General features: G+C 27.8%; 4 protein-coding genes across 7 annotated transcripts; 2 read left to right on the plus strand and 2 right to left on the minus strand.

The window, feature by feature from the left end:
* Positions 1 to 1,596: 1,596 nt before the first annotated feature.
* On the minus strand, positions 1,597 to 4,874 carry LOC114126741 (cullin-1). 2 transcript variants are annotated; one of them, XM_027990782.2, is made up of 3 exons: positions 4,711 to 4,874; positions 3,193 to 4,588; positions 1,597 to 2,679 (listed from the first exon to the last, which is right to left on the minus strand). In XM_027990782.2, exons 2-3 carry the CDS (start codon positions 4,543 to 4,545, stop codon positions 1,705 to 1,707), a joined length of 2,328 nt encoding a protein of 775 aa, XP_027846583.1. In that variant the 5' UTR covers positions 4,546 to 4,588; positions 4,711 to 4,874; the 3' UTR covers positions 1,597 to 1,704. The 2 variants fall into 2 exon arrangements, with proteins under 2 accessions (XP_027846583.1, XP_050053574.1); XM_050197617.1 differs by having other exon boundaries at positions 3,193 to 4,775.
* Positions 4,875 to 5,147: 273 nt separating this feature from the next.
* On the plus strand, positions 5,148 to 10,542 carry LOC114132640 (spindle assembly abnormal protein 6 homolog). Of its 2 annotated transcripts, none has more exons than XM_027998152.2 (12): positions 5,148 to 5,486; positions 5,989 to 6,170; positions 6,307 to 6,487; positions 6,549 to 6,734; positions 6,844 to 7,001; positions 8,055 to 8,214; positions 8,273 to 8,341; positions 9,470 to 9,613; positions 9,686 to 9,893; positions 9,976 to 10,121; positions 10,190 to 10,260; positions 10,337 to 10,542. In XM_027998152.2, the coding sequence occupies exons 1-12, from the start codon at positions 5,367 to 5,369 to the stop codon at positions 10,425 to 10,427; spliced, it is 1,716 nt and encodes a 571-aa protein (XP_027853953.2). In that variant the 5' UTR covers positions 5,148 to 5,366; the 3' UTR covers positions 10,428 to 10,542. The 2 variants fall into 2 exon arrangements, with proteins under 2 accessions (XP_027853953.2, XP_050053575.1); XM_050197618.1 differs by having other exon boundaries at positions 5,355 to 5,494.
* Positions 10,543 to 12,953: 2,411 nt separating this feature from the next.
* LOC114133011 (anamorsin homolog) lies at positions 12,954 to 14,479 on the plus strand. 2 transcript variants are annotated; one of them, XM_027998727.2, is made up of 6 exons: positions 12,954 to 13,103; positions 13,173 to 13,385; positions 13,446 to 13,693; positions 13,784 to 13,937; positions 14,003 to 14,133; positions 14,238 to 14,479. In XM_027998727.2, the coding sequence occupies exons 2-6, from the start codon at positions 13,184 to 13,186 to the stop codon at positions 14,349 to 14,351; spliced, it is 849 nt and encodes a 282-aa protein (XP_027854528.2). In that variant the 5' UTR covers positions 12,954 to 13,103; positions 13,173 to 13,183; the 3' UTR covers positions 14,352 to 14,479. The 2 variants fall into 2 exon arrangements, with proteins under 2 accessions (XP_027854528.2, XP_027836124.2); XM_027980323.2 differs by having other exon boundaries at positions 12,994 to 13,385; positions 13,449 to 13,693.
* Positions 14,480 to 14,828: 349 nt separating this feature from the next.
* Positions 14,829 to 23,344, minus strand: LOC114118959 (diphosphoinositol polyphosphate phosphohydrolase 2). The gene is made up of 4 exons (XM_027980432.2): positions 22,541 to 23,344; positions 17,290 to 17,451; positions 17,134 to 17,218; positions 14,829 to 15,141 (listed from the first exon to the last, which is right to left on the minus strand). The coding sequence occupies exons 1-4, from the start codon at positions 22,631 to 22,633 to the stop codon at positions 15,023 to 15,025; spliced, it is 459 nt and encodes a 152-aa protein (XP_027836233.1). The 5' UTR covers positions 22,634 to 23,344; the 3' UTR covers positions 14,829 to 15,022.
* Between the last annotated feature and the right edge of the window lie 905 nt (positions 23,345 to 24,249).

Raw genomic sequence — 24,249 nt, forward strand, 5'->3', positions numbered from 1 at the left:
TGCACTACAAAACTCACCAATACCACTTCGGACACTGCATTAAGTGCCATTAACATAATTATTAAAAATATGCCATTCTGTTAACCAAAAGCAACCAAACTATATTCCATATTATATATTCTATAGTCTATACAGTACCTAACAGATTTAAGGAAAAAATTTCAGTCCATAAATATTTTAGTTTTTTAATACCTAACTATTTTGAGTTAAATATATTATGTTATTACTTATTTGATATTAACTACCCACACAATATTTAACTACAAATTAATTAAGCACCTGTGACCTGTTTATAATACACAAAATATATCACAAAAATCAATAATGTATAACTATAAAAATATTTTTTATTTTAAATGAAATATCATTCATATCACCTTGAAAAAAACTGATAGAAAACAATATTATGCAATACTTAATTGTTAAACTTTTCGATTTTTGTTGTTTAATTATTGTTGTAAATTATTTATCATTAATAATATTTATAATTTAATATTTGTATTAAATACGATAAATGCATTAAAAATAAAGACTCATACATACATATTGCATATAAATTGTCAATATGCGAATAATGCGTTTGAAATGTAACTATTAGCATACCTAGGTTAAAAATGTTCACACATGACACACAATTCCTGGAATTATTAGATCAAATCATAATCCATTGTTTTTAAATTAAAAAAAAACAAATGTAGGACCGAGATTATGGTACAACGCAACTGTATTTGTTTAAGTATTCCATTCTCAATCATTTATCGAGATGTGTAGGTACAATTGACCTCGACGGTTTAAAAAATTAATTTACCTAATACGTGTACGTCTTAAGAACTGCCGGATAACCACACACCTGTAACCCGGAAATAATAACCTATCATTGATTTTAATAATAATAATAAATAGATATCCTAATTTATCGAATTAATTTATATTATAATATTATTACTACTCGATTCTACTATTGTTTTATGGTAATTTTTCTTCAATTACACTCCAGAAAGCCGCTGTGGACAACGTAGTACTCACATCTCGTGTAGGCAGACTGCGTGCAATAAAACACAGACTTAATCTCGAACGTGTATAATTTCGAGATACGGTAGCGTTTTTATACCATGGAAAATAGGACAACGTAACTGTGCCAATTCTGACCACCAAACATAATATAATGATATGTTGTGTTAAAATACAATAATTCGAAAGCCACTGAGAGATTCGGAACTGGACATGTGCGGCGTGGCGTTAAAAAATAAAAAAAACGCTTTCACTTCTTATCCCCCACCCCTTTACGCAACCAAATCAAAAAACGACAGTAGACCGAAATCTTTATACCACCAGTCAAAAATTCAAAAATGCAATTTTATTGTTTAAGTATGAATTTAATGTTTATCTAGAATAGAAAAAAAGAAAAACCATATTATTATGTACATGGACGCTTACGTACATATACACATAATTACATGCACGCACACACACACACTCACATATTTACAGAATTTAATATATTGACATAATTTGACATGGTTGACATCTCTGCAGAACAATTATAAATAGGTAAATCACATAATAATGATTGGGTTATCGATCAATTAGGTCAAATAATCTTTTAAAGAACGTTTTATTTTACACTTAAGAATAAAAAATATTAGTAAAATATGCAACATAATACAAAATATTTGTAAATAGAAATTTTAAACGAATCGTCACTTAAGCTAAGTAACTATACGAATCTTTCTGTCCCTCGGTTCTCTCTAGGTACTCTTTTTCGATCAGGATGTCTATACACTTTTTGATAACATTGACTCTAGGCTTGAATCTCGATGACAGTTGTGTTAAAACCTCGGCTGTCAGCTGTTGGTGCTTCATGACTTTGCGCATTTTCATGATTCTTACAATAGCAGCTTGTATTAGCATTTTCCTGTCTTCTTCGATATGCTTGTGTGTACTCTCTTGTTCTAATTTTATTTCTTGTTTCATTGGGACGTTGATGTTCACGCGCAACTTCTTGTTCTTGTATCCGAGAAAAAGCTTTACAGAGGTATTACCTTCCACATTTGCCTCGTCTTCATTGCATGTCAGGAGTTTTGCTTTCAACAATATCTGTATAACTTGAATCAAATAGTCCATTCTAAGCTGTGTTGATTCCGCAAGTTGATTAACTGTCCACGAGTCTTGTAAGTTGAATTGCAATAAAACGGCCATTTGAAAAGTGGAGGCTTGTAACGTATACCGATTTTTGAAACAGTTAGTAACCAATTCACCTTTTGACATATTATACAACCAGTTAAGTTTACGCCCTGAATGCTGAGCACTGTAGAATTGGGTAAACCTTTGAACAGAACGTTCCAATTCGGACGGCAGTGAAAATGTAAGAAGATACTGAAAGGGCCATGAACCTGATGATAAAACTTGTATGCTAAAGTCAATATCATGAGGCATGTTTGAGTTGGATACGTGCTTTCTAAAAGCCTCGTTAAGATCTTTTGACACACCAATGTCTTGAAACATACGTTGAAGTTTTGAAGTATACTCAAACCCACAAGCTTGTTTTAGTTTAGATATCATTGAGGCTTCAGCATCGTCGCTGGCAGACATGTGTTGAACTAGTCGTTTGGCAAGCATTTTGCTATAGAACTTTTGGAACACATCTTTATCTTCAATGTATTTAAACATTATCATTACCTATATTAACAGATGTATAAATTAAAACAATTTAAATCAACAATTATAGTAATGGTCATACAATTTCCCATAACAACTTTCCATATGTTGTATCTATCTTACATATTACACGCAAAATAGCAAATCTAACTACCGAATTCTTATTATAGTTAATTTATACCTAGTTAATATTAAAGCAAATTTACATAATATCAATATCGTAGAAAATATAATCGTTGCTTGAATAGTTTTTTTCTTTAATTAATTTAAAAAAAAAAATGAAAGAAAATTCCAATTTTTATAAGTACAAATAAGTTGTACCTACCACAGATTATACCTATTTACTGTAACACATTTTATATTCTCTACAAATTGCATAGTAAATGAATTTACTCTAATATTAAAAAAACTGTAGTAAAAATCTCATACTTTTGTATGATTACAGGATACCTGTAAGAAATTATTGTTTCATGATATGCAAGATAAAAACAACACTTATGAGTTAACATAACTAAAATAACTATTAGTACTCACTTGATTTAATGTATCTTCAAGTTCGGCTTCTTCTGGGTTCTTACTAGATTTTTTCAACAACAGATCACAAAATTTAGCTAACATTTCTGGACTTTTAGAACTTGAGTTGTATTGTCTTGTAACTAAGTTGTTATTGATGAATCCTCCACAAGCCTTATCCAAAGCAGCAACAAATCCCGAATCACTATTAAATGATATGGCAACCAGTGCATTGTATTTTTTATGTACATTTAGGATAACACTGACATAGGTTTTTGGGTCATTAAAAGCCATTTCTCCACATTTTTCAATAGCAGTTTGACCCTGTGCCAATATATGACATTCGAGTATATTTTTCAACTCCCCAAGACCATCTTGAATGCGTGAAACTAACTGGTACATTCGACCGAGATCTTCATTCTTTTCGAAATTTAATAAATTTTGAAATTCTGCATGGAAAATTTCCATATGTTTCCTAATTAACACTCTTTCACAAGTATCTGCAAGACCAACTAATGTGGTTTCATGAAGATAATCACGCACTCGCTTTTGTTCTTCTTGTAAACGTTGTTCTGCCTTTTTCATGTACTCTGTTACTGTATTATTAGACAAAAATTGATCACTCTCTTTAATATAAAAACATTTGGTTTCTTCTAAAAATGTTTTTTCAAAAGATTCTTTATAAATTGTCAAACTTTGACCTTTTAGAGTTGGCTCTTCTTCATTTAAGCCAAGCTCAACATAACAGTTAATTACACCACTAACAAGACGTGTGTTGATTGATTCACCATTTCGTTCGCGTTCAATTAGCTTTAGGACAGCATTGGTAACACGTTTATGTAGTTGCTGGAATAGGCAGTCTCGCCATGCCACTAATGCCAATTGATATATTTCATAAATACCTTTACGGCCTTCTTCACATTCTCTGCGTACCCAATGTCGATTGAGATACGAACAAACACCATTCAACACTTTTGAACTAAAACGATAGTCTTCCCACTCACGAGTATAGAAAGACAGTACATCTTCGTCCATGAAATTAGCACCACGGCTGATCAAGTCTTGAAGGTAGTGCCTCAAGAATTCCTTAATTCTACGGTATAACTCTAAACCCACCAACTGAGCACCACCGACTTGTGCAGTGGATGTGGACGATGCTTTTTTGGACCGACTACTCGTTACGGATGCGTTTTTATTGGGGTTTAAATGCACACTGGTACAGTAATTGTAAACATGAGTATAAAGTTCCATGTAACGAGGCTTAGGCATCGACTGTCGGTTGTATACATGCTCAATTCCATTCTTCAAATCTCCCCATATGGTGTCGAGATCATAGATTTGTTTCGACGACATACCGTCGCGCCGATTTGACATAATCGTTACCACAGATTCTTGTTTTTGACACTATCGCACGTTACTAAAAATAACAAATAAACTTTTTGTAATTTCGTCACTAAAGAAACACAATGTACAAAGATTTTTAATTTACACAAAGAGGAATAACTAATTATTTATACAAAAAATATAACAAAATATTACCTAGTTATTATATAGTTAAGTTACTTCCCGAACAATGGATTCGCGGATAATGTATTAATGTGATAGGAAAAAGTTTTTTTTTGGAGAAACTGATGTAGTCATTTACAAGGAAACTGTATATCGTATTGTCCCCAAAGAGGTCTGAGATGCAACCCACTTTACCGTGATTGTTGACCGTGAGGACAAGCAATTAGCAAACGTTTCTTCTGGAAAAAAACGCTTGATATGAAATTTTAAAACCAGAAATCAATTTCTGTCTAGTACGGTTATTTTATAAATATTTATAAAAAATAATGTTGTCCAAAAAACGGTTCGACTCATTCGAGTACTTTTCAACTGAACGAACAGTAAACTGTTCAATTGTAGTTTTGTACAACTCTAAACTGATAACAAAATTATAAAACACAATCATTCAAATGATGATAAGAAATTTGAATGTTATAGTTGTATTATATTATTATTATTTATTATGTTTAACGAACGATGTCAACAAAAATTGAAGAACGATTAGAATGAGCAACGAGCTACTTGTCAACATAACTTCACCCTAAAATGATTGTGTCTTTGACCACGACGGACTTTGTTCTGTGACTTAAAATATTACCTTTTACATCGTATCGTTATTTTTTAAACGGTTATGTTGACTGAACGTTGAGATGAAAGTACAGATGTATTCTAAGCTGAAAAACGTTTATGTGAAAGATACATGGCACAACGAAAAGGTTCCTCTAGACATTGTCATTACAGTGGAACAAACTTTTCGTGACAATGAAAAAGTAAGGATGTAAGACACTTAGTGATCTCGTCAGAAATAGTTTCATTTTGTAGTATTCGCTTATCAATTTAATTTTTAAATGCTTGTCCAAAACAATTATATACTATTTACTGTTTATAGATGTATACAAGGTTTATTATTCAACAACAGTAATAAATAGTATTACCAGCAATGCATAGTATACATGATTATTTTTTTAATATAACTACCTAATTGACAATTATAATATTATACTTACTATTCCATTAAAATTATATATGTTTGAAACATTAATCTAGGGGAAGCCGGAAAGGTAAACCTTTCTTTCTAACCCTATAATTGAGATTTTTTTTAAATTCTAAAGTGTAATCAGAATATTATACATATAGTTTTAATTGTAGTTAAATAAATATTAATTATGTTGATTAGATAGGTAAACCCCTTGGTAAACCTATGACTTAAGAAAATTATTTTATTTAAAAAACAACAATTTAAACAAATATAAATATTTTAAATACTTCCAGACTATATTTATCTCTGCTTCTGATGAAAATGACCCACTTTTTTATATCACGTCAAATGTTACTGAAGAAAGCTTCAGAACTATCAAAGAGTCTCAAGACTTGGTCGTCAGCTTTGATAGCTTTCCAAATCAAATAATTCAACTTTTAAATAATTCAGATACAACTGGTGATGATGGCCCTAAGTAAAAATTTTTTTTTAAATTTTAATTTTCATGTTCAATGTAATTTAGATATTTTATACTTTCCTAGACAATTGTCTTCTAAAGTGCACATTTGTTTAGTTAGTAAAATAATGTAACAATATTTTTCTTTCTTCAGATTTAAACTGTTAATTCAAGATGAATATATGGGTAATAAAATGTATAAAGGACCAAAGTATGTATTGAAAATAATTGAACTAAATGAATTTAAAAACCTTTGTCATTTGGCTATTGAGATGTCTAAAGCATCCGATACTGATGTAGCAAAACACATATGCAAAAAAATGACGTCAATCAAAGTAAATTAACTTTTTGTTTGATAATAATAGGTAGAAAGAAAATAATTTATTTTTATTTTAGAATGTAATTGAATTAAAAGATAAAGAAACTGAAAACTTGAAACGAGAACTCTTAAAACTCCACAATGAATTGGCAAACAAAAACAATGAATTAGAAAAATTTCAATCGTCAATGAACCATGAAAAAATTAACCTAACTGCCAAACAAGAACAAGTTATAGACCAATGGAAAGAAAAATATGAAAAAGTAATTTCATAATTTATAAGTTGTTAAAATATAATACCTGTGGCTTAATTTTTTTTTTTTAACATTTTGTACATTATATTTGTTGATTGTGTATTGTTTACTGACTTAGTTAGATGCTGAACGAATGAAACAACTGCGTGAAATGCATGAAGAAATGATTGCACAACAGGAAAGATTAAGTTCCTCTCTTCAAACAACTATTAAATCACAAAATAAAGAAATTCAAAGTTTATTAACTCAATCAGAAAATAAATCTGAACAAATTAGGTAAATTTGTATTTAAAACTTTATACTAGGTACATATTATAATGTTTGCCCTAATAACTTTCTATTTTTATATCACAATCTTCTCAGTAATTGTAGTTTCAATGTCTCTAATGTCTGTTGGCCCTTAAAAAATGTTAGGTATATGGATCCTAACATTTTATCTAGTACTTTTATCTATAATCTCTTTTTCAACTTTTTATTTAATTCAAACAATCTCTCAATTCATTTCTTTGATTTAGAAACTCAACTCAATAACCCCTTTACACAAATCCAACTTATAAAACTATAGACCTATCTCAATCCTTGGTCATTGTTCAATACTATTCTAATCTTTAGTTCTTCTTTTATTCAACTTTCTGTTAATTCTATCCTAATTGATAAACAATATGTATTCCAATATATACCAAATCTGGTTTTGGCAATCCAATTTCATTATAATTGTTCAAACTATATCTATCTTGTAGGTAATAATTGATAAAACTATATGGTAATAAATTTATGATTAAGACTACCACCTTAGAGGTCCTCAAGGTGAACACTTTTCTCCTTTACTTTTCTTACTGTTCATTTATGACATCAAATTTCACCCAATTGCATCCTCCTACTTTACAAATGACCTAAACATTTTCTGCAAAAATACCGCCATCTTAGGCAGTAAATTACTACAAGGTGGACTGTTAACCTACACATGTGGTTGAACTTTATTGGACTTGAACTTAATGTTGCCAAATGTCAATCCATGTAATTTGTTTGATCTATTTTAATACTTCACCCACAACAATGCAATAAATGGTTTTATTATATCAGCCATAAATTTGTAAATGATTCATCAAATTCTCCTTCGCTCCTTATGTTGTACCCAAACATGCTACGGTTTGTTGCTCATTCATTCAGTTGATTATATCTAGCCATTATATTTTCCAACCAACCAGCATCCTGCCTAATTCACAATCACTGCTACTTAAATAACATTCATTATATCTAAACTTCCCATATTGTTATACTCTATCCATTATTAATTATTAAATAAATAAATGTAATCATTTATTTTAGTGAAATGTCAATTCGCATGAAAACCCTGGAATCCAAGAACAAAACTTTAATTGAGGAAACTACATCCCTAATTAATACTAATGAAAACCTAATATCAGACAGAGATATTAAAAAAAAAATTATTGAAAGAATGCAAAATCATATCTTATCTTTAGAAAATGTTAGTATTTTGTCTAAATAATATTATTAGCTTAAACTAATTTTGAATGATTTTTCAGGAAATTAAACAAAATACAAAATTACTTCAGAAACAAAATAATTATTATGAAATATCTAATAAACTTCAAGTATGTAATAAATTTATTTTATATAAAAATTAATGTATTAAGATTACTTTAATTCAGTGGCAGTTAGTGATAACTAACAAAGTTACTAATAAGGGACATAAAAACACTTACCCCACCCAAAATATTGAAAAAAAATTTTATTTGTGAAGAACTCAATTTAAATTAAATCATAATATTTTGACAGTCATATAATTGATTTAAACGACAATTAGACAATAATGCAGAGCATAAACGAACTATGCTCAAATTCTATTTTTAGCGTTTTTATCTTTGTTGTCATCCGTAATAATGCACATTAATGAATAAAAAATTTAAATGTCTTAAAAGACCAATGTATTAACACAAAAAATGTCTTATATTATCTTTAACATGTTGACTGTCATATGACCGCCAGCGGTAATCTGTAATTCTCAAATTTTATAAATTTGTGACTACTGACGTCCATAGTTCATCATTACTACCACGCCACATGACCGCAGGCGTCCTTAAATGAATTTAGTTTTATATTATTAACTTTTCTATATCGGTACAATAATGCACTAAAATAAAGACCATGGCGAAATGAGAATCATTACAATTTTTTTTATATAATACTTTTTTTTCAAATATATAGTATATACAAAATTGGAAGACATTGAAAAATATGCTTGGCGTATAATACCTATTAAATGATTGCTGGCGGTCATGTGGCGTGTTAAAGTAAAAAAAATTTAGAGTCAATTCACTCTAATATTAAATCTTGCAACATAATAATTGATTTTGCTGAAGGTAAATTTTCTATATTATGAATTTGAAGATTTGATACCCTCTTAATATGTACAACATGTTAGTAATTTGTGAAGTCCATTATATCACCACAATAAATTTGTTACCAGTTTTGTAACATAATTTTTTTTTTTTTTTGTCATATTTTGTTTTTCTTTTTATTGATTACTAAGTACAGTATTAAAAAATATTTAAATCCAAGTAGATTTAAATGAATATTAAACTACCAATTATTTTACTATATTGTTATAATCTTAGGCTTATATATATATAATGTACATTTTACTTAAAACTTTGTTCTAATAATTTTGTTTATCTATAATAATATTATATATTAATAAATATTATTCATAATTTTTTTAGGAGCAGTTATCAACTGTTTTAAAAGAAAACGAAGAATTAAAGAAACACAATGAAGACAATTTGAAATCAATGTGTGATGAACTGAAACAAGCAAATAAAATAATTAAAAAATTGCATGATTCCAATCAGGAGCAGTCACAAAAGGTTTTTAAATTCATTATCAACACGATTAAGTAAAAATGTTGATATTTTATTCTCATTCTATTATGATTTTAGCTTATATTAAGTAAAGACATTGCATTGAAACAAAAAGAAGACATTCTTAGGTATCAAAGTGAAAACACAAAGTTATCAAAATCCCTTGAAGAAAAATCTTCCAGTATTGAAAATCTAAATATTCAATTGTTGGAAACTAAAAATAAGCTAACAATCGTAGAACAGAGTTTAAAAGAAAAAGAAGAACGTTTGGCCAGTAATGACAAGGGTAATTTTTTTTTTTTATAATATAAATTATTAAGCAATGATTTTAAATAAAATAAAATCCATCACAATATTATTTTTGTTAGTGATTCATTGGTTAAACAGCAAGTTGAACAACTGTGAGATTGTAGCAAAGTCGTCTAGTAATTGTGGTATATTATCAGAAACAAAAAATGCTAATGTCAAAAGTGTGGAAAAATTTTCAACATCGACTCCAGCCACTGCTGAAACTGTAAGGCTTTATACGACATTGTGTGTAATATCAAAAAATCCCAATCTATATGTTCATTATTTTTCTAGGACAATATTAACCCTAAATCATCCTCCAATGGTCGGAAACTGAACTCGAAAACTTTGAGTTCTAACATCAGGTAATTATTCTATTTCAATAATAATCATCAATTGAAATCCTTGTTATTAATAATTATTGATTTATGTTATTTTTAGTGAAACATTGACTAGTAATACAAAGAGAAGTGCTCCGATTCGGCGTGTTATGTATGGACCACTCAGTTCTGCTCCTTATTTTGCAGCCTGAATATATAATTTTTAAGATTTTTATGTTGAATTATTTTTATAAATGTATACTTTTTTAACAAAATATAATATGTAACTATATTTTTAATACTTAATACAAAACATTTGATCGTAAATATTTTGATACTATTTATTTACTATGTTTTTCATAGTTTTCATAGTAAGAATATGAAGATCAGTTGACAAGCAAACTCATTTTCTGTACTAAACAAAAAAAATAATGTTTGTGAAAAGATAGTAATGTTACAAAACAAAATAATGCTTTCTTCATAAAAATACTTCTTTATACGACCATTATCAATCTTAAAGTTTTACACTTTACAGTTTATGTATGGAAGTTAAATTTATATCAACTCTACACTTCTGGACTCTAATGGCAAACTGATTCTAAAAAACTTTGGGGATTGGCTAGTAAAACATTTTTACATATTATGTGATTTTATCATGAGCGGTGCCACAACTTAGGAAATAGTCATTAAACATATACCCATGTGACAGGTAGAGACTAAGCTCAAAAACCTAGATATATATGTGCTGATTAGATTGAAATATAAATGTAATTGAATATTAGATGGTGAGTAGTAGATTAGAGCTTGCCAGCTTGCTTATGAATTATTTTAGGTTCGTTTCGCTATCGAATTTGTTTTCAACAAAGCTTCAGATAATCAGATAGCGCAAAGGACTTTTTAATGTGATCCAACAAAAATTAATATAAAGATAAATTTATTAGAGAACATTTTCTATACTATCTGAAAACCAAGAATCAAATAATTTTGTAATGATTAAAAATTAAAATAGTACAGTTTACTTATGTCTTTTATACCTTCATATACTGAACAATGTGATAGTGTTTAAAATTAAATAGCTATATCAAAAAACATACAGTATCCACTCAGAATCACTTTTCTTTTTCAGAATACCTACCTATGTAGATATTTATAATTATAATAATAATCTTTATTTTTTACGGAATAAAATTTCAAATCCAATTTCAACAAGACAATAATTGAGTAATGTATCATTGAATCAGTGGCATCGAATACGTACTTAAGATGGTGCAATTGCACCATCTAAAATTGGGTGGAGGGGCAGGGGTCTATACAATTTTTAAAAACTGCCAATTAGTAATAGATACATAATAATACATGATCGCTAATGGCCAAATAGAAATAATATTTTTGAGGGTTTCTAGGTAGGGTAGGGTTAAAATTTGTGGTTGCAACAACTATCTTCTAAAAATTAGTTAGGCACCACTGCATTGAATTCAATTTTAACACTTGATTACTTTAATTACTATGAGTTGTGACCTTCTACATTTACCGTAGGTACCTATTGCAAGACGGTACCCACTTACCTATTTATTTAACAAAATATTTAATATTTATAGTTATGGAAAAAAAATCATTGCCAAATGTTAGTAGGTATTATAGTTTATAGTTAGTACTTAGTAGTTACACATGAATTTAAAAATAACAATTGTTTTATAAATCATTATGGGTTAGTGTTATACTGTTATATTATGTATAGATAGTTTTAACTCCTACGCGTTCATATAAACTTGGAACAGGTCCGACGTGAACGGAAATATCACTCAGATTTCGACAGAATACCTTCTTTAAAAATGATTTTTGTTAATATTTAAAGGTTTCACATTTAAACGTCTATTAATAATTAAAAATTAGGTTACGCTTCGAAGCGTAATATATAATATAGGTATTGACCTTTATTTTTTTTTTTTTAAAGAAGCTAAACATCAACCTTACTAAAACTAAAGGAGTGTGTAATTTCGACAACTAGCTTAGAGTAAAATCAGCTATTGGCTATTGCCTATCACAAAAATTATAGAAAATGTTATTTAGGGTTTGTCACACCTATCGATTTGTTAAAATAGGTATTTATTACCCCAAAACAATTGAATATCATTTAAATGTACAAAACTTGTTTTTATTTTTTAAATCGAATAATAAAAAAGAATTATGTCAAAAAATATAAAACCAATACCAATGTCAAACTCTAAAAATAGGTAATATACTAATATCCTCTAAAATTTTTGTAATAAGAGATTTTACTCAGAGTTAATCAAATAAAATATTTTATAGGAACAGATACATTTGACCGTGTTGCATGTGGGTTTGAAAGGGAAAATTAATATCGAACTGACATTCTTCTGAGTAGAAATATGAAGACCAGTTTTAAGCATTACCTACCTAACAATTTTTTCAAGAAGTATAAAACATTTAAAAAGTTCTTAATCTGTAACAGAATGGATGAATTCAAGTATCAATCAACAATCAACAATCTTATGGTCTTACGCCTCTTACGAGTTACGGGGTACAACTTTTGAGTTTTACTTTTACGAATTCAGATATTATATTTTAATTCGTGTTTCATCATTATTGTTCAGTATTAAACTTAGATATATATTATACTTACTACTTTAGTATATATAAATATATTATATCTGTGGTGTTAAATCTCCGCAATTAGATAACATTATCACTCGTCACTGATTAGTTGGGAGCATGACAAAATAACCATGAAGATAACCATTTAACTATTTAACTGATAAGATTACAATTTAAATGTTTTTTTTTTTTCAATGATCTTAGACTTAATTAATCCGACGGTTCTTGAGTTCATGACGGTATTCTGAAGTGTTTCATTTTTCAGTACAACAGTGAGTTTCTAGATCATAAGAGAGACACATTTTATTCCGATTACGAAATATTGAGCAATCTTTTGCTAGTTTCAACAACTATGGAGGACCATCACATCAAAGTTGATCTATTGCAATTGTTGGATGACAACCGTTTGACAGTAACACAAGGAACATCCGACAAAAAAAATGTATTATTCGTTGTTGGTAAATCGTCGGCTGTCGAAAAATTAGAGGAATTCGCCAGTTCTTGTGCCGACAGAATCAACTTGAAAATTGTCACAGTTGAAAACTTGAGTCTCGGTAAGGAAGCAAACTCAAATTGTTGGTTTGACTATTTATTTATGTATTTGTTTATTTTAGTAGCGTCCAAAGGATCATTGTTCAATGCCATTCTGTTAGGTTTCGGTGAAGATGACAACAGTTCGTCTGATCTGAGCTTAATACCAACATACACCTCATTGCTGATTGGTGGTGGCATGCTGATAGCAAAAACCATAGTTGGCATCGAGGACATGCTGGTAAAACGTATGAAGTTATGCGGTTTTCTTAACGTTGCCATGAGCAAATCCATTCCAGGAATAGTCACTGGAAATATGCCCACATACAAAGTAGATGCACATAACTTAAATAGATAATATGCAATTAATGTTTATCAAAGTTTTACCTAACTGTGTGCACTCATTTTATGTTGTTATAAGGTTGGCACCAGCGATAAAGTCACTTTGAATCCAGAAACAAAAGAAAATGTGATTTCAGCATGGAAGTTGGATGCTAATAATTCAGAAACAATATCAGAAGACGATTTATTAGAAGCTGATGACTTAAAAAAACCAGATACTTCTTCACTCAGAGGTATGCATTCAAATGACACAATAATAACTAATAATTGTTTTAAATTTTATTATCTAAACCTTTAGTGTGTGCTACTACAAAAAAGGCTAAGGCTTGCAAAGACTGTACTTGTGGATTGGCAGAAGAACTCGAAGCAAATCGACTCAAGGACACACCCAAACCAGACACTTCTAACGCCAAATCATCGTGTGGAAGTGTAAGTTAAAATTATCATACATATTATCATTACATTGTCATTTAAACGTTAGCATAGCATGTCTTAATTGGCTCATATTTGACCGACTGCAATATATTTTTCAGTGTTATTTAGGTGATGCATTCCGCTGTGCCAGTTGTCCATACTTGGGTATGCCGGCTTTCAGACCAGGTGAGAAAGTTCAACTCTCTGGAAACTTGTTACAGGATGATTTATAATTGGCACATTGTATTAACATCACTCATAGAACTAGAGTATTTATTTAATGGTATTTTAATTATATTATGTATATACATAAAAAATATGGTGATTAAAATAAATAAACATGATTTTTTTTTTTTTATTATTCCAATGTATTTTTTTCCCCTCAAACCAAAAACATGTTAAGGGCGTACAAATATTATGGTTACAAATGAAAAAGGAAAAATTAAAATTAAAGATTTAACATTGAAAAATGTATTAACTAAATTAATTAATATAACTCAGCAGTTTAATCCACTAAGCTATTGGCAGTCTGTCAAATGTTTATACAATAAGTAACATAAACACTGAAGCCGTGCGTACAAGATATATTATTATAACATAATATTGTATATACACATGTAGTTATAGTTTTATAAATTATTATTCAGTTCAGTGATTTTTTTTTATTATGTTTGTTTTTAAGCGTTACAAATTTTGCATTATTAAAAAAATAATAATAAAAAAAAAATCTTCCCTTATATCTAAAAATAAATGAACATTATTTTGATATTAAACGTAAAATTGAATTCATTGACTAAAAATGGACTAAAATCTATTATTTATTGATATTACTATTAATATAAACATTTTAGGGAATATTTTTTTTTCCATTTGGAGCAAATAATTTATTTAAAGGATGACTTTTTCAGATGTTTGCTTTTTGTTTATTGAGAGCAAAACTTTCCAGGTACGTGTGTTGAGTAGGTTTGTGTAGACGTAGCATATTCAGTGCATCTTCCAATTTAAACCATTTGCGTTTGCGACCTAAACAAAATAATAATGTTAAACTTATTTGTATATTGTTATTTGTATTTGTTAATACAAAAGAAAACTTTTATATGAACTAATGAATAACAATAATATAAAAATAATTATAATAATAGTTATAAAACAGAATGCTACACCACAATGTCATCAAATTAATGATACTAAAATTAAAATATAGTTAAATAAATAATATTGGAAATTATCTCTTGGCATTTTAATTTTTAAATGAATTTATTTTTATTTGTATACTTATTTACTATTTTTTTTTTCATTATTACAAACACAACAAGAATGTCTATATGTCTGTATTAGCAATTTATGTTAAAACACTTTTCCATGTAGCATTAGCTGTTATATAAGAAGTATCCATATTGTTATGCTAAACAGTTAAGTATTGAATTTCAGAATATTGTAAACACTATTTTATTTTTTTAAGTCCACAACAACAAAAACAACACAATATCAATGTATACATTTTTCCAGCTTGTAGCTTAATAATTTATTGAACTCCAAGGTCACTTCCCATGAGATTATAATTCTACTATAGATATCTATAACCTATTAGTCACTTGTTATTGTGTTTACATTGTGTCCTACCACCATACAAATAAATAGATATTAATAACAAAAATGATAGGGACATAGTTTAATGTTCTTGTTGTATGTGCATGGTAAACCAGACAAACTATTTTTGTGTTGAGATATTTTTTCTCTTACAAACAATTTGCATTGACATTAATATTTAATAATAGTAAATATTATTCGTAGACAAATTATAGTTTTGTCAACTTGAAGTTTGAACTGTTAATGTGCATATAGAGTTTACCTGTTAATAACTTTTAATAACTCATTGTATTAAAAGTAATATTAATAATAATTTAAAATATTCTTTAAATTCTATGAATGCAAAATAAAAATTTTAATACACTTGGTTTCATGTTACAATGTTATTTAAAAATTTGATAGTTTATCTAAATAAATATGCACTTACAAGTTAAATTATTAATATTGATAGAATAATAACTGCATAGTATACAGTTAATACAGTAATTGTAAGTTTTTCAAGTTGAAGCAATCAGGCGAGATACTGGTAGAAATATAAGCAGTTATAAATGGACAAATTAGGAAATACATTTTTGAATAATATTGATAATAACCACACAAAAAAATATAGTTGAAACTAATCGATTTATTTATTTACGGAATGATGGGAAAATGTTTCAACAAAATTACTATACGTATTAATGTCTATTAAACAATAACTTATTTATGAGTGGAATACTTCAGATAAAAATGCACTTATGTACAATTTATCTTAACATAAGCTATGTATAGTTTTTGATTCTATTAATGTACCCCCACATATCATGAAAATTGATATTCAGTATGGTTGTATTGCCTACTTTTACAATAGTTAATATAATATTTAATAACTGTTTAACAAATGTGAAGTGAACATTATTATTTTAATTATTTTGTAGTATTAGGTAACCTAAATTAGGAATCAATTGGCTATGAGATCATTGTTAATAATAATCTTTAACTGAAGTGAAAACAAAATATTGAGCAATTTACCTTCTTGTAACCTATGGTTTATTGTTGATTTATTGCTATTATATTTATCACTAATTTATTTTATGTGCATATTATCTTAATATTATGTCTACTCACATTTTTTTATTTCAAGTATGACTAGGTATATTTCTTAAATTCACATAAAGGCTCAAGTTAAGAACCCTAGACTATTTGATTAAAATATTCTAAAAGTTTAAAAAAAATAAAAGCTAATAAATTAACAATTATACATAGGTATAATGTATATTGGGGTTAAATTGGTTAAAATATTAAAATAAACTTTGTATAATTTCTAGTTAGGTTAGGTAAGTATTCAATACAATTTGATGAAAATATTTTAATAAATTATTGAATAAATAAAAATATCAAAACTGAATGTTGCATAACTTAATTCAATGTTTTAGAAAATCTCACCTATGCCCAAAGAGTCTTCCCACTCTGCTAATTCTTCTGTTACAATCATAACAAACACATCTGTTCTATGCCGTCTGATATGAGTCTATAAACAGTTAATGAAAAATTAGACAGACCAACAGGCAGCTTATTATTTTAAAAAGAAATAATACTAACTCTATCTTCAAATGTGCCAAGTCTTCTATGTAATCTGCCCACAACACCAGCTTCTTCAACTACTTCCCTTAAAGCAGTGGCACTTGGTTCTTCTTCAGGTTCAATACCACCACCAGGTACGATCCATTGTTCAGGTCTACTAGATGAAGTCACCAACAACACCTTCAAAAAGTATCATATACCTATATAATGTGCACAATAGTCTGTTATCATTATTTATTATTATAAAGTTGTGGGGATATGAAAAAAGAGCACATATTAATGTAGTATTACTTAAGTTTACCTTGAACTAGATATTTTTATCATATAACATGTAGTAGCAATGTGAATTTCATACCTAACTAATATATAACATAAGTTTACACAGGTTATTCAATTTTTAGTTCATTTTTGGCACAATGTCCATGACCTAATAGTAATAAAAAAAAAATAACTACCCACCTGTCATAGAAACAAAGTATAACTATATCAATAAGCTTTAGTCTCACAAACAACTAAATTATTAACATCAATATTAAATATTTATTGTTAATTATTGATTATTATGTTTAGTACTAATACTATTTGTAAATATGATATTTGAAAACCACAATATGAATTTAATACATTTTAAAGGAATGAATAAAATTGTAGTAAAACAAGTGTTGCTATAAGATTTTGATTAACTCACAAGTCATAATTAATATAAACCAACCAATCAATTAACTCAAGTTACACCAAAATCAATTATAATTTAGTGAGAATCCAAAATTTGTATATCATGACAAGCCATAGGTATATGTACATTAATTGTTTCGTCTCTATTTTGATGCATAATGAAAATATTATATAAGCTATAAAGGGTAATAAGTAGTGTTGAGCAATTTATTCTACGATTAACCAATGATTAAAGTTTAGAAATATTAAATAAATAGTTATTGATAATTTTTTATAAATAAACATGTATTGAATGTTAAAATAAATGCAACTTAACTAAAAAAAATACTAGTTAGAGATAATAACCATAGTCCATGATAACTAACATTGTTTCGCTTTATTTTTATTAATAATTAATGGGCTTTGCCCAGTGTCCTTTGCTATATTGTATTATGTTATTTTTTATTGTCTAAATAATATTTGTTGGAATTTAAAGCACTACCTCAAATACTTTTTATATAATAGAAATAAATAAATAGATTTTAAATTACAATCTATAAATATAAACTAAGCGTTAATTATCAGTACATTATTATCTATAGCAGCGGTTCCCAACCTTGGGTATGTGACATGATCTCAAGGGGTACGCGAAAAAATTATTTTTCGTTTATTTATATTCTAATTTGATATTTGGGGTACGTGAAATAGTGGTGAGAGAAATCAAGGGGTACATGAATGAAAAAAGGTTGAGAACCGCTAATCTATAGTATACCAATTTTTTTTTTTTTTTTTTGTCTAATTTTGGTTATAAAAATAGTTTTTAATAGTTCTTTTTAAACATACAATTAAAAATAAAAATGAGTTTAATTCTTTAGCCATATATTTGATAAATTATCAGAAATAAAAACAAATAATTTAGTTTGGTTACTTGTAGTTAATATAACATAAGTAATACAATCATTGGATTTCATTACAATATACCAATACACTAGGATAATATAGAAAGAAACTATTTCACATTTAATTATTACTTAATAGTGAACAGTATTTACTCCATAATAATATTACTGTTTATATAATACATTGGCGATACTAAATATCTAGGTATTTAATTTGTTTATACAATTTATTAAAAAAAAATTATAAACCGATTATGGAAATATCAATATTACAATTATTTTTTTTTTAATTAACAAAATATTTAATAAATAAAGTCACAAAATAAAATTACATTTGTATATTTAAATACAAGTATAAGTTTCACTTGAATTTAAAAATAACCATTGTTTTCTAAATTACGTCTAAGTATATGTATAGGTAATTTTAACTCCTACATTCATAACCTTGGAACAGATCCAACATTAACAGAAATTATCACTCAGGTTTCGACAGAATACCTACTTTAAGTATGACTTTTGTCAATATTCAAAGGTTTCCTACTTGAATTTGTAATTTATTTTAATGTTTCATTGGACCTAGTCAAATTACACTTAGAAATTTAATCTAAAATTATTAATTTTAAATCACACTACACCTATTGTAAAGTCAATGTTAAATCATTACCAACATTTATTTTTTCGTACATAACATTAATTAGGTAGATGGTTATTACTTGAAGACTAAGCAAAAATCAAGATTATTTATCCTACTAAATAATTAAAATAAATACATGTGTATGAAATAAACACTTAAAACAGATAAATAGGTTGAATACTAAAGTTAAACCGATAAAAGGTTGTTTAAGGTCAATAATAAACATCTAATTGTTGTATTAATTTTATGATAATTGTCACTAAGTAATATTATTACTAGGTACAATCAAATTTTATTTAATTATTTAATTTAGTATTATATTTTGGCATATCATAAAACGTAAATATAAAATAAACAATTTAGTATCTAAATTATATCACCAGTAATGTAGTCAGTAAAATATGTTACCTACTTATATTTTAAACTTGTCTTTTGAGTTTACTTTGACCCAAATTAAAAAATAGACTAAAAATGCATGCTATAAATATCAAGGTCATACATTGTACAGTTGCTTTTTAATTATATTTATTTTTATGAATTTTGGAACTTTAAATTCCCAAACCCTGGTTATAGATGTAGCATACAATTTATTGTAAAGGATAGTTTCAGGAAGTAAATTCTCTATTTGTATTTTTTATACCAAATATAATTCCTATCAAATATTTTAGATCAGTGGGAGATCTAGGTTAAACATATTGAATAAATCTATATTTTTTAGCAATTCTTTTTTTTTTTTTTTTTTTTGATATAAAACTTCAAAAAATAATCTGAATTTCATTTTTAAATATTCCCAAATATATGAAAATTCAACATAAATCAACTACTGACATAGAATATAGCTATTCATGTACTAACAAACAAAAATTTGACTTTATACAATATACTCTGTAAAAGCATAAAAATGTATGATTTTTTTAATAATTTGGTAAAAATACATAGAAAAATTAAAATAATATATACATCTTTAATAGCATTTTAACCCAATCAAAATAATTTTACCAGACATTTTACTATGTTATACAATTTTAGAGTGATTAAGGTTTAATTACAATAATAGTTTAATCCAATTAATCTGCATATTATGTAATGTAAAATTAGTACTACATAGTAAGAGTAGTTAGAATTATCTTAAATATAAAGATAATTTATTAATTACACAATATAATAAAGGTTCTATTATATTATTACTTAATAATAGAATTAGATAAATATAGGTAATAAGAGGGACATTTTGTTTAAAATTGAATGCAAGTTTGAAAACTAAAAATATATTAATTTTTAACTGTATCATACCTATTTTAAAAAAATTTAATTAATTACTTTTTAGTATTTATAAACAGACTTAAATAAAATATTAATTAGGTTTGGGTGCATGTGGCATGTCCAGTGATGTTATAATTTAACACCAAAATTAGAATTTAGTTTACTACATAAATATTCAATAAATAATTACAAAAATTTAATCAATTTTTGAAGTTTATAACCAAAGATAAGCACTTTAGCTTAAATTGTAAGTAGGTAATTAAAACAAAAACATTTTCAGAATTAGAAACAGCAGAGTTAAATAATTAATAATTAAAACCAACTAGGTAAATTATTATAAATTTATTTTCTAATTACATTTTAGAAATGTTAGTTTCACTACCTAATATTTTTATTATTAAATTATGATGTTCAAAGATTAACTATTGACCCTATTTAGAATTATTTTTTTAGAAACATTATATATTTATATTGTTATATTGAACAAAAGTATCGGTTTATTGTAATGAGTGTTAGGTACCTAGGTAGAAGTAAATATTACCTGTAAAATAATTAACTGTATACTATAAATTATAATATATGTAACAATTAATACATAGCAAATATAGTAATTTTAATAATATTAATAATTTTACAAAAGTTTCAAGTTTTTAAAAACTTTTAACTTTTAACTTCAGACCAAAAATATAATTAGAAACAATACAAAACTCTAAAAAAATAAATTTAAAAATAATACTTTATCATTTTTTATTGAGAATATGTAGGTATACTACTAAAAATAAACTTCAGATAAAAAATTACATAAAGCTACTTTAAAATATGTCAAGTCTGTTAAACTGTTTATCTTGGTATTTAAATGAATCATTTTTATGAGAATATTTAAATTTTATACTAGGTAGTAAATAGTTCATTACAATATTTCTATAATAGGTAAACTGTACAGATAATGTAAGTAGGCACCTTGATTTAAAGACAATTAGTTTATCTACCTGACATATTCAAATACCTTACAAATAATTATTTTTAGTTAATACCTCTAAGAACTAAAAATAACCTGCATGGTAATCAAATATGTAATACCTATCTAATCTAAAATCTAACTAACCAATAAGACTAATCAAATGTTGGGTAAAAATAAAATGAAACTAAATTCATAGAAATCTTTTCAATTTAACAAATTATATAGCTCTTAAATCTTGTAAAATATATATATATATAATATGTATATTAGAGTTAAAAAAATAACTGATTAATTATAAATATTGACCAATTCTACAACCTAGCCCAATATTATGGATTGTAAACATTAACATATTATTAACTCTGATTTGCAAATCATTAAATCAATCAAAATACCTATATTAATTTGGGCAGTTCTAAATGGAGTTTTTAAATTGCAACGAAACTATAGAATACGTAGGTAGGTAGTATTTCATATAATTTCAGTCAAATTACTATATAATATAAAATGTAATTAAGTACATAAATTGTACAATATTTCAATAGTTAATACTACCTATTTATGACAATTTAAGTAATGATTTAACAACATAAGACATTTATTAGGCTAATTGCAATGGAGTCAAGTGTAATCTATAGTAAAAAATAATAAATTCTATGAATCAAATTAATTTTAATTGACGTTTTAAAATAAAATATTGCAAAAACTAGAAACATATTATAATTATATAAAACTGTGATGTAATATCAGAATGATAGTGCAAGTGATGCACGATGTACTACGGACAGTGCATTATTGACAACTCAAAAACCCAAATTAAAATATGAATTATGAAATATATAACAAAATTATAATTACCTCATCGGAATCATTGCGCACACATATACAAGCAGCTCGCCTGCGAAATCCATCCTCGTCATAAATGCGAGTTGAATTCGGTTTATCTTTCATATTTACTAATTAATTGATGTCTTCGTAAATAGGAAAATATTCTAATGACGAATCCTTAGTATAATAGGTAGATTGATTGGGGAAAAAAATTAGGTACAACTATGAGACGTATCAACGATGGTCGACATTTTTCTTCTGAATTTGGAAATTGTGTTTTTGGAATACGAAAGAGCAATTGTGACTTTTTCCTTTACTTCACGACGAATCGAAATCCACCCGCGTGTATAAGAGACGTATATAATATTATAATAATATATAAACGTAAGACGACAAAGATGGTAGATTTTATGAGTTATATTAAAGTATACGAGCTAAAGCGGATTTAGAATACTAAGTACGAGTATAAAAATTTGAATAAAAGTAGTTTAATTTAAAATTTTAAAATTAAATTAAAATAAAGAAAATTGATACGTAATGTATATATAAAAAAAAAAAAACGTAAAAAAATTATAATTAAACAAAAAAATAAATAGAAAAAAAACGGGGAAAAAAACGGGTATTAAGAATTAAACAATAAGAGATACATTAGACAAATGTCAGTTAGAGACATTGTAATCGAAACATCGTACCGCCGTTAGACGATTGCATATCGTTTCGTTCGCTGTTCGTCCGGACAACCATAATCGTGACGACGACGACGACGGCGACGACGGGAATGGGTGTCAAAGTCCAAAAAAAAATTGATGCGGCGAGAACGCGCACGGGCGGCCAACGACGCGAAATACTAGCCAATACAAATGCACGGCGATCGTGTTGGTGGTGGTGTTGTAGTGGTAGTGGTGTCGAACGGGGTGGGGATGATAGGACGATAGGTGAGATGGCGGTGAAGGGTGAACAGTTGTACCTTTATGGTTGTATTATGCGCGCGCGCACGCGGGTTTGTATCTAGAATTCTAGAAATCCGGTGCACACGCGTGCGCGCAACCCGAATGCACCCGCCGCCGCCACCGTTCATAATCATCATCATTGTTATTATTATTATGTATCGTGGCATCGTACGCGCCGTAGAGACGAGCGGCAATAGATGTGTAGACCGATGGTGGGCGGGTGAGCGGCGATCGAAGCGATTACCGACTACCGAGCAAAAGACGGTTACCGGCGGGCGGTGTTGCCGCGTTCGCGCCTGTACCGCGGTTGCCCCGTCATATTATTCATTATTATTATGTCTACTACTGTGGCGCGACGGTTCTAATGGTTCTTGAGTCGCGTGGTGTGTGCAACCGCGTGTGAAGTAACTACCACGCTCAACGTCACAACAAAAAAAGCGGACACTCGGTAGGACGAGAGTACAAGACACGCCACACACCGCCGGGAGAATGCAAACACCATCGGTGTGGTGGCCACGTTGCGGGCTGCGGGTCGCAACCTTGCTGTCAAAGAAAAATGTCATTTTTTTTTTTTGCTACCACCGGTACCACCTCCCAAGTTATGACCAACGCCGAATGCACCCACGTGATTATCGAGAAAAAAGTGGTTTTTTTCCAAGTCTCTTGTTATACAACAAAATTATCATATTATATTCATATCATAATTCACAACTCATTTTTTACGTCAGTCGAAATGTAACGAGAACATTACTGATGTATGATATTAAAAACCGAAAAACTATTAGATTT

This window comes from Aphis gossypii, chromosome 1 (assembly GCF_020184175.1).
Source record: "Aphis gossypii isolate Hap1 chromosome 1, ASM2018417v2, whole genome shotgun sequence".
NCBI lineage: Eukaryota > Metazoa > Arthropoda > Insecta > Hemiptera > Aphididae > Aphis > Aphis gossypii.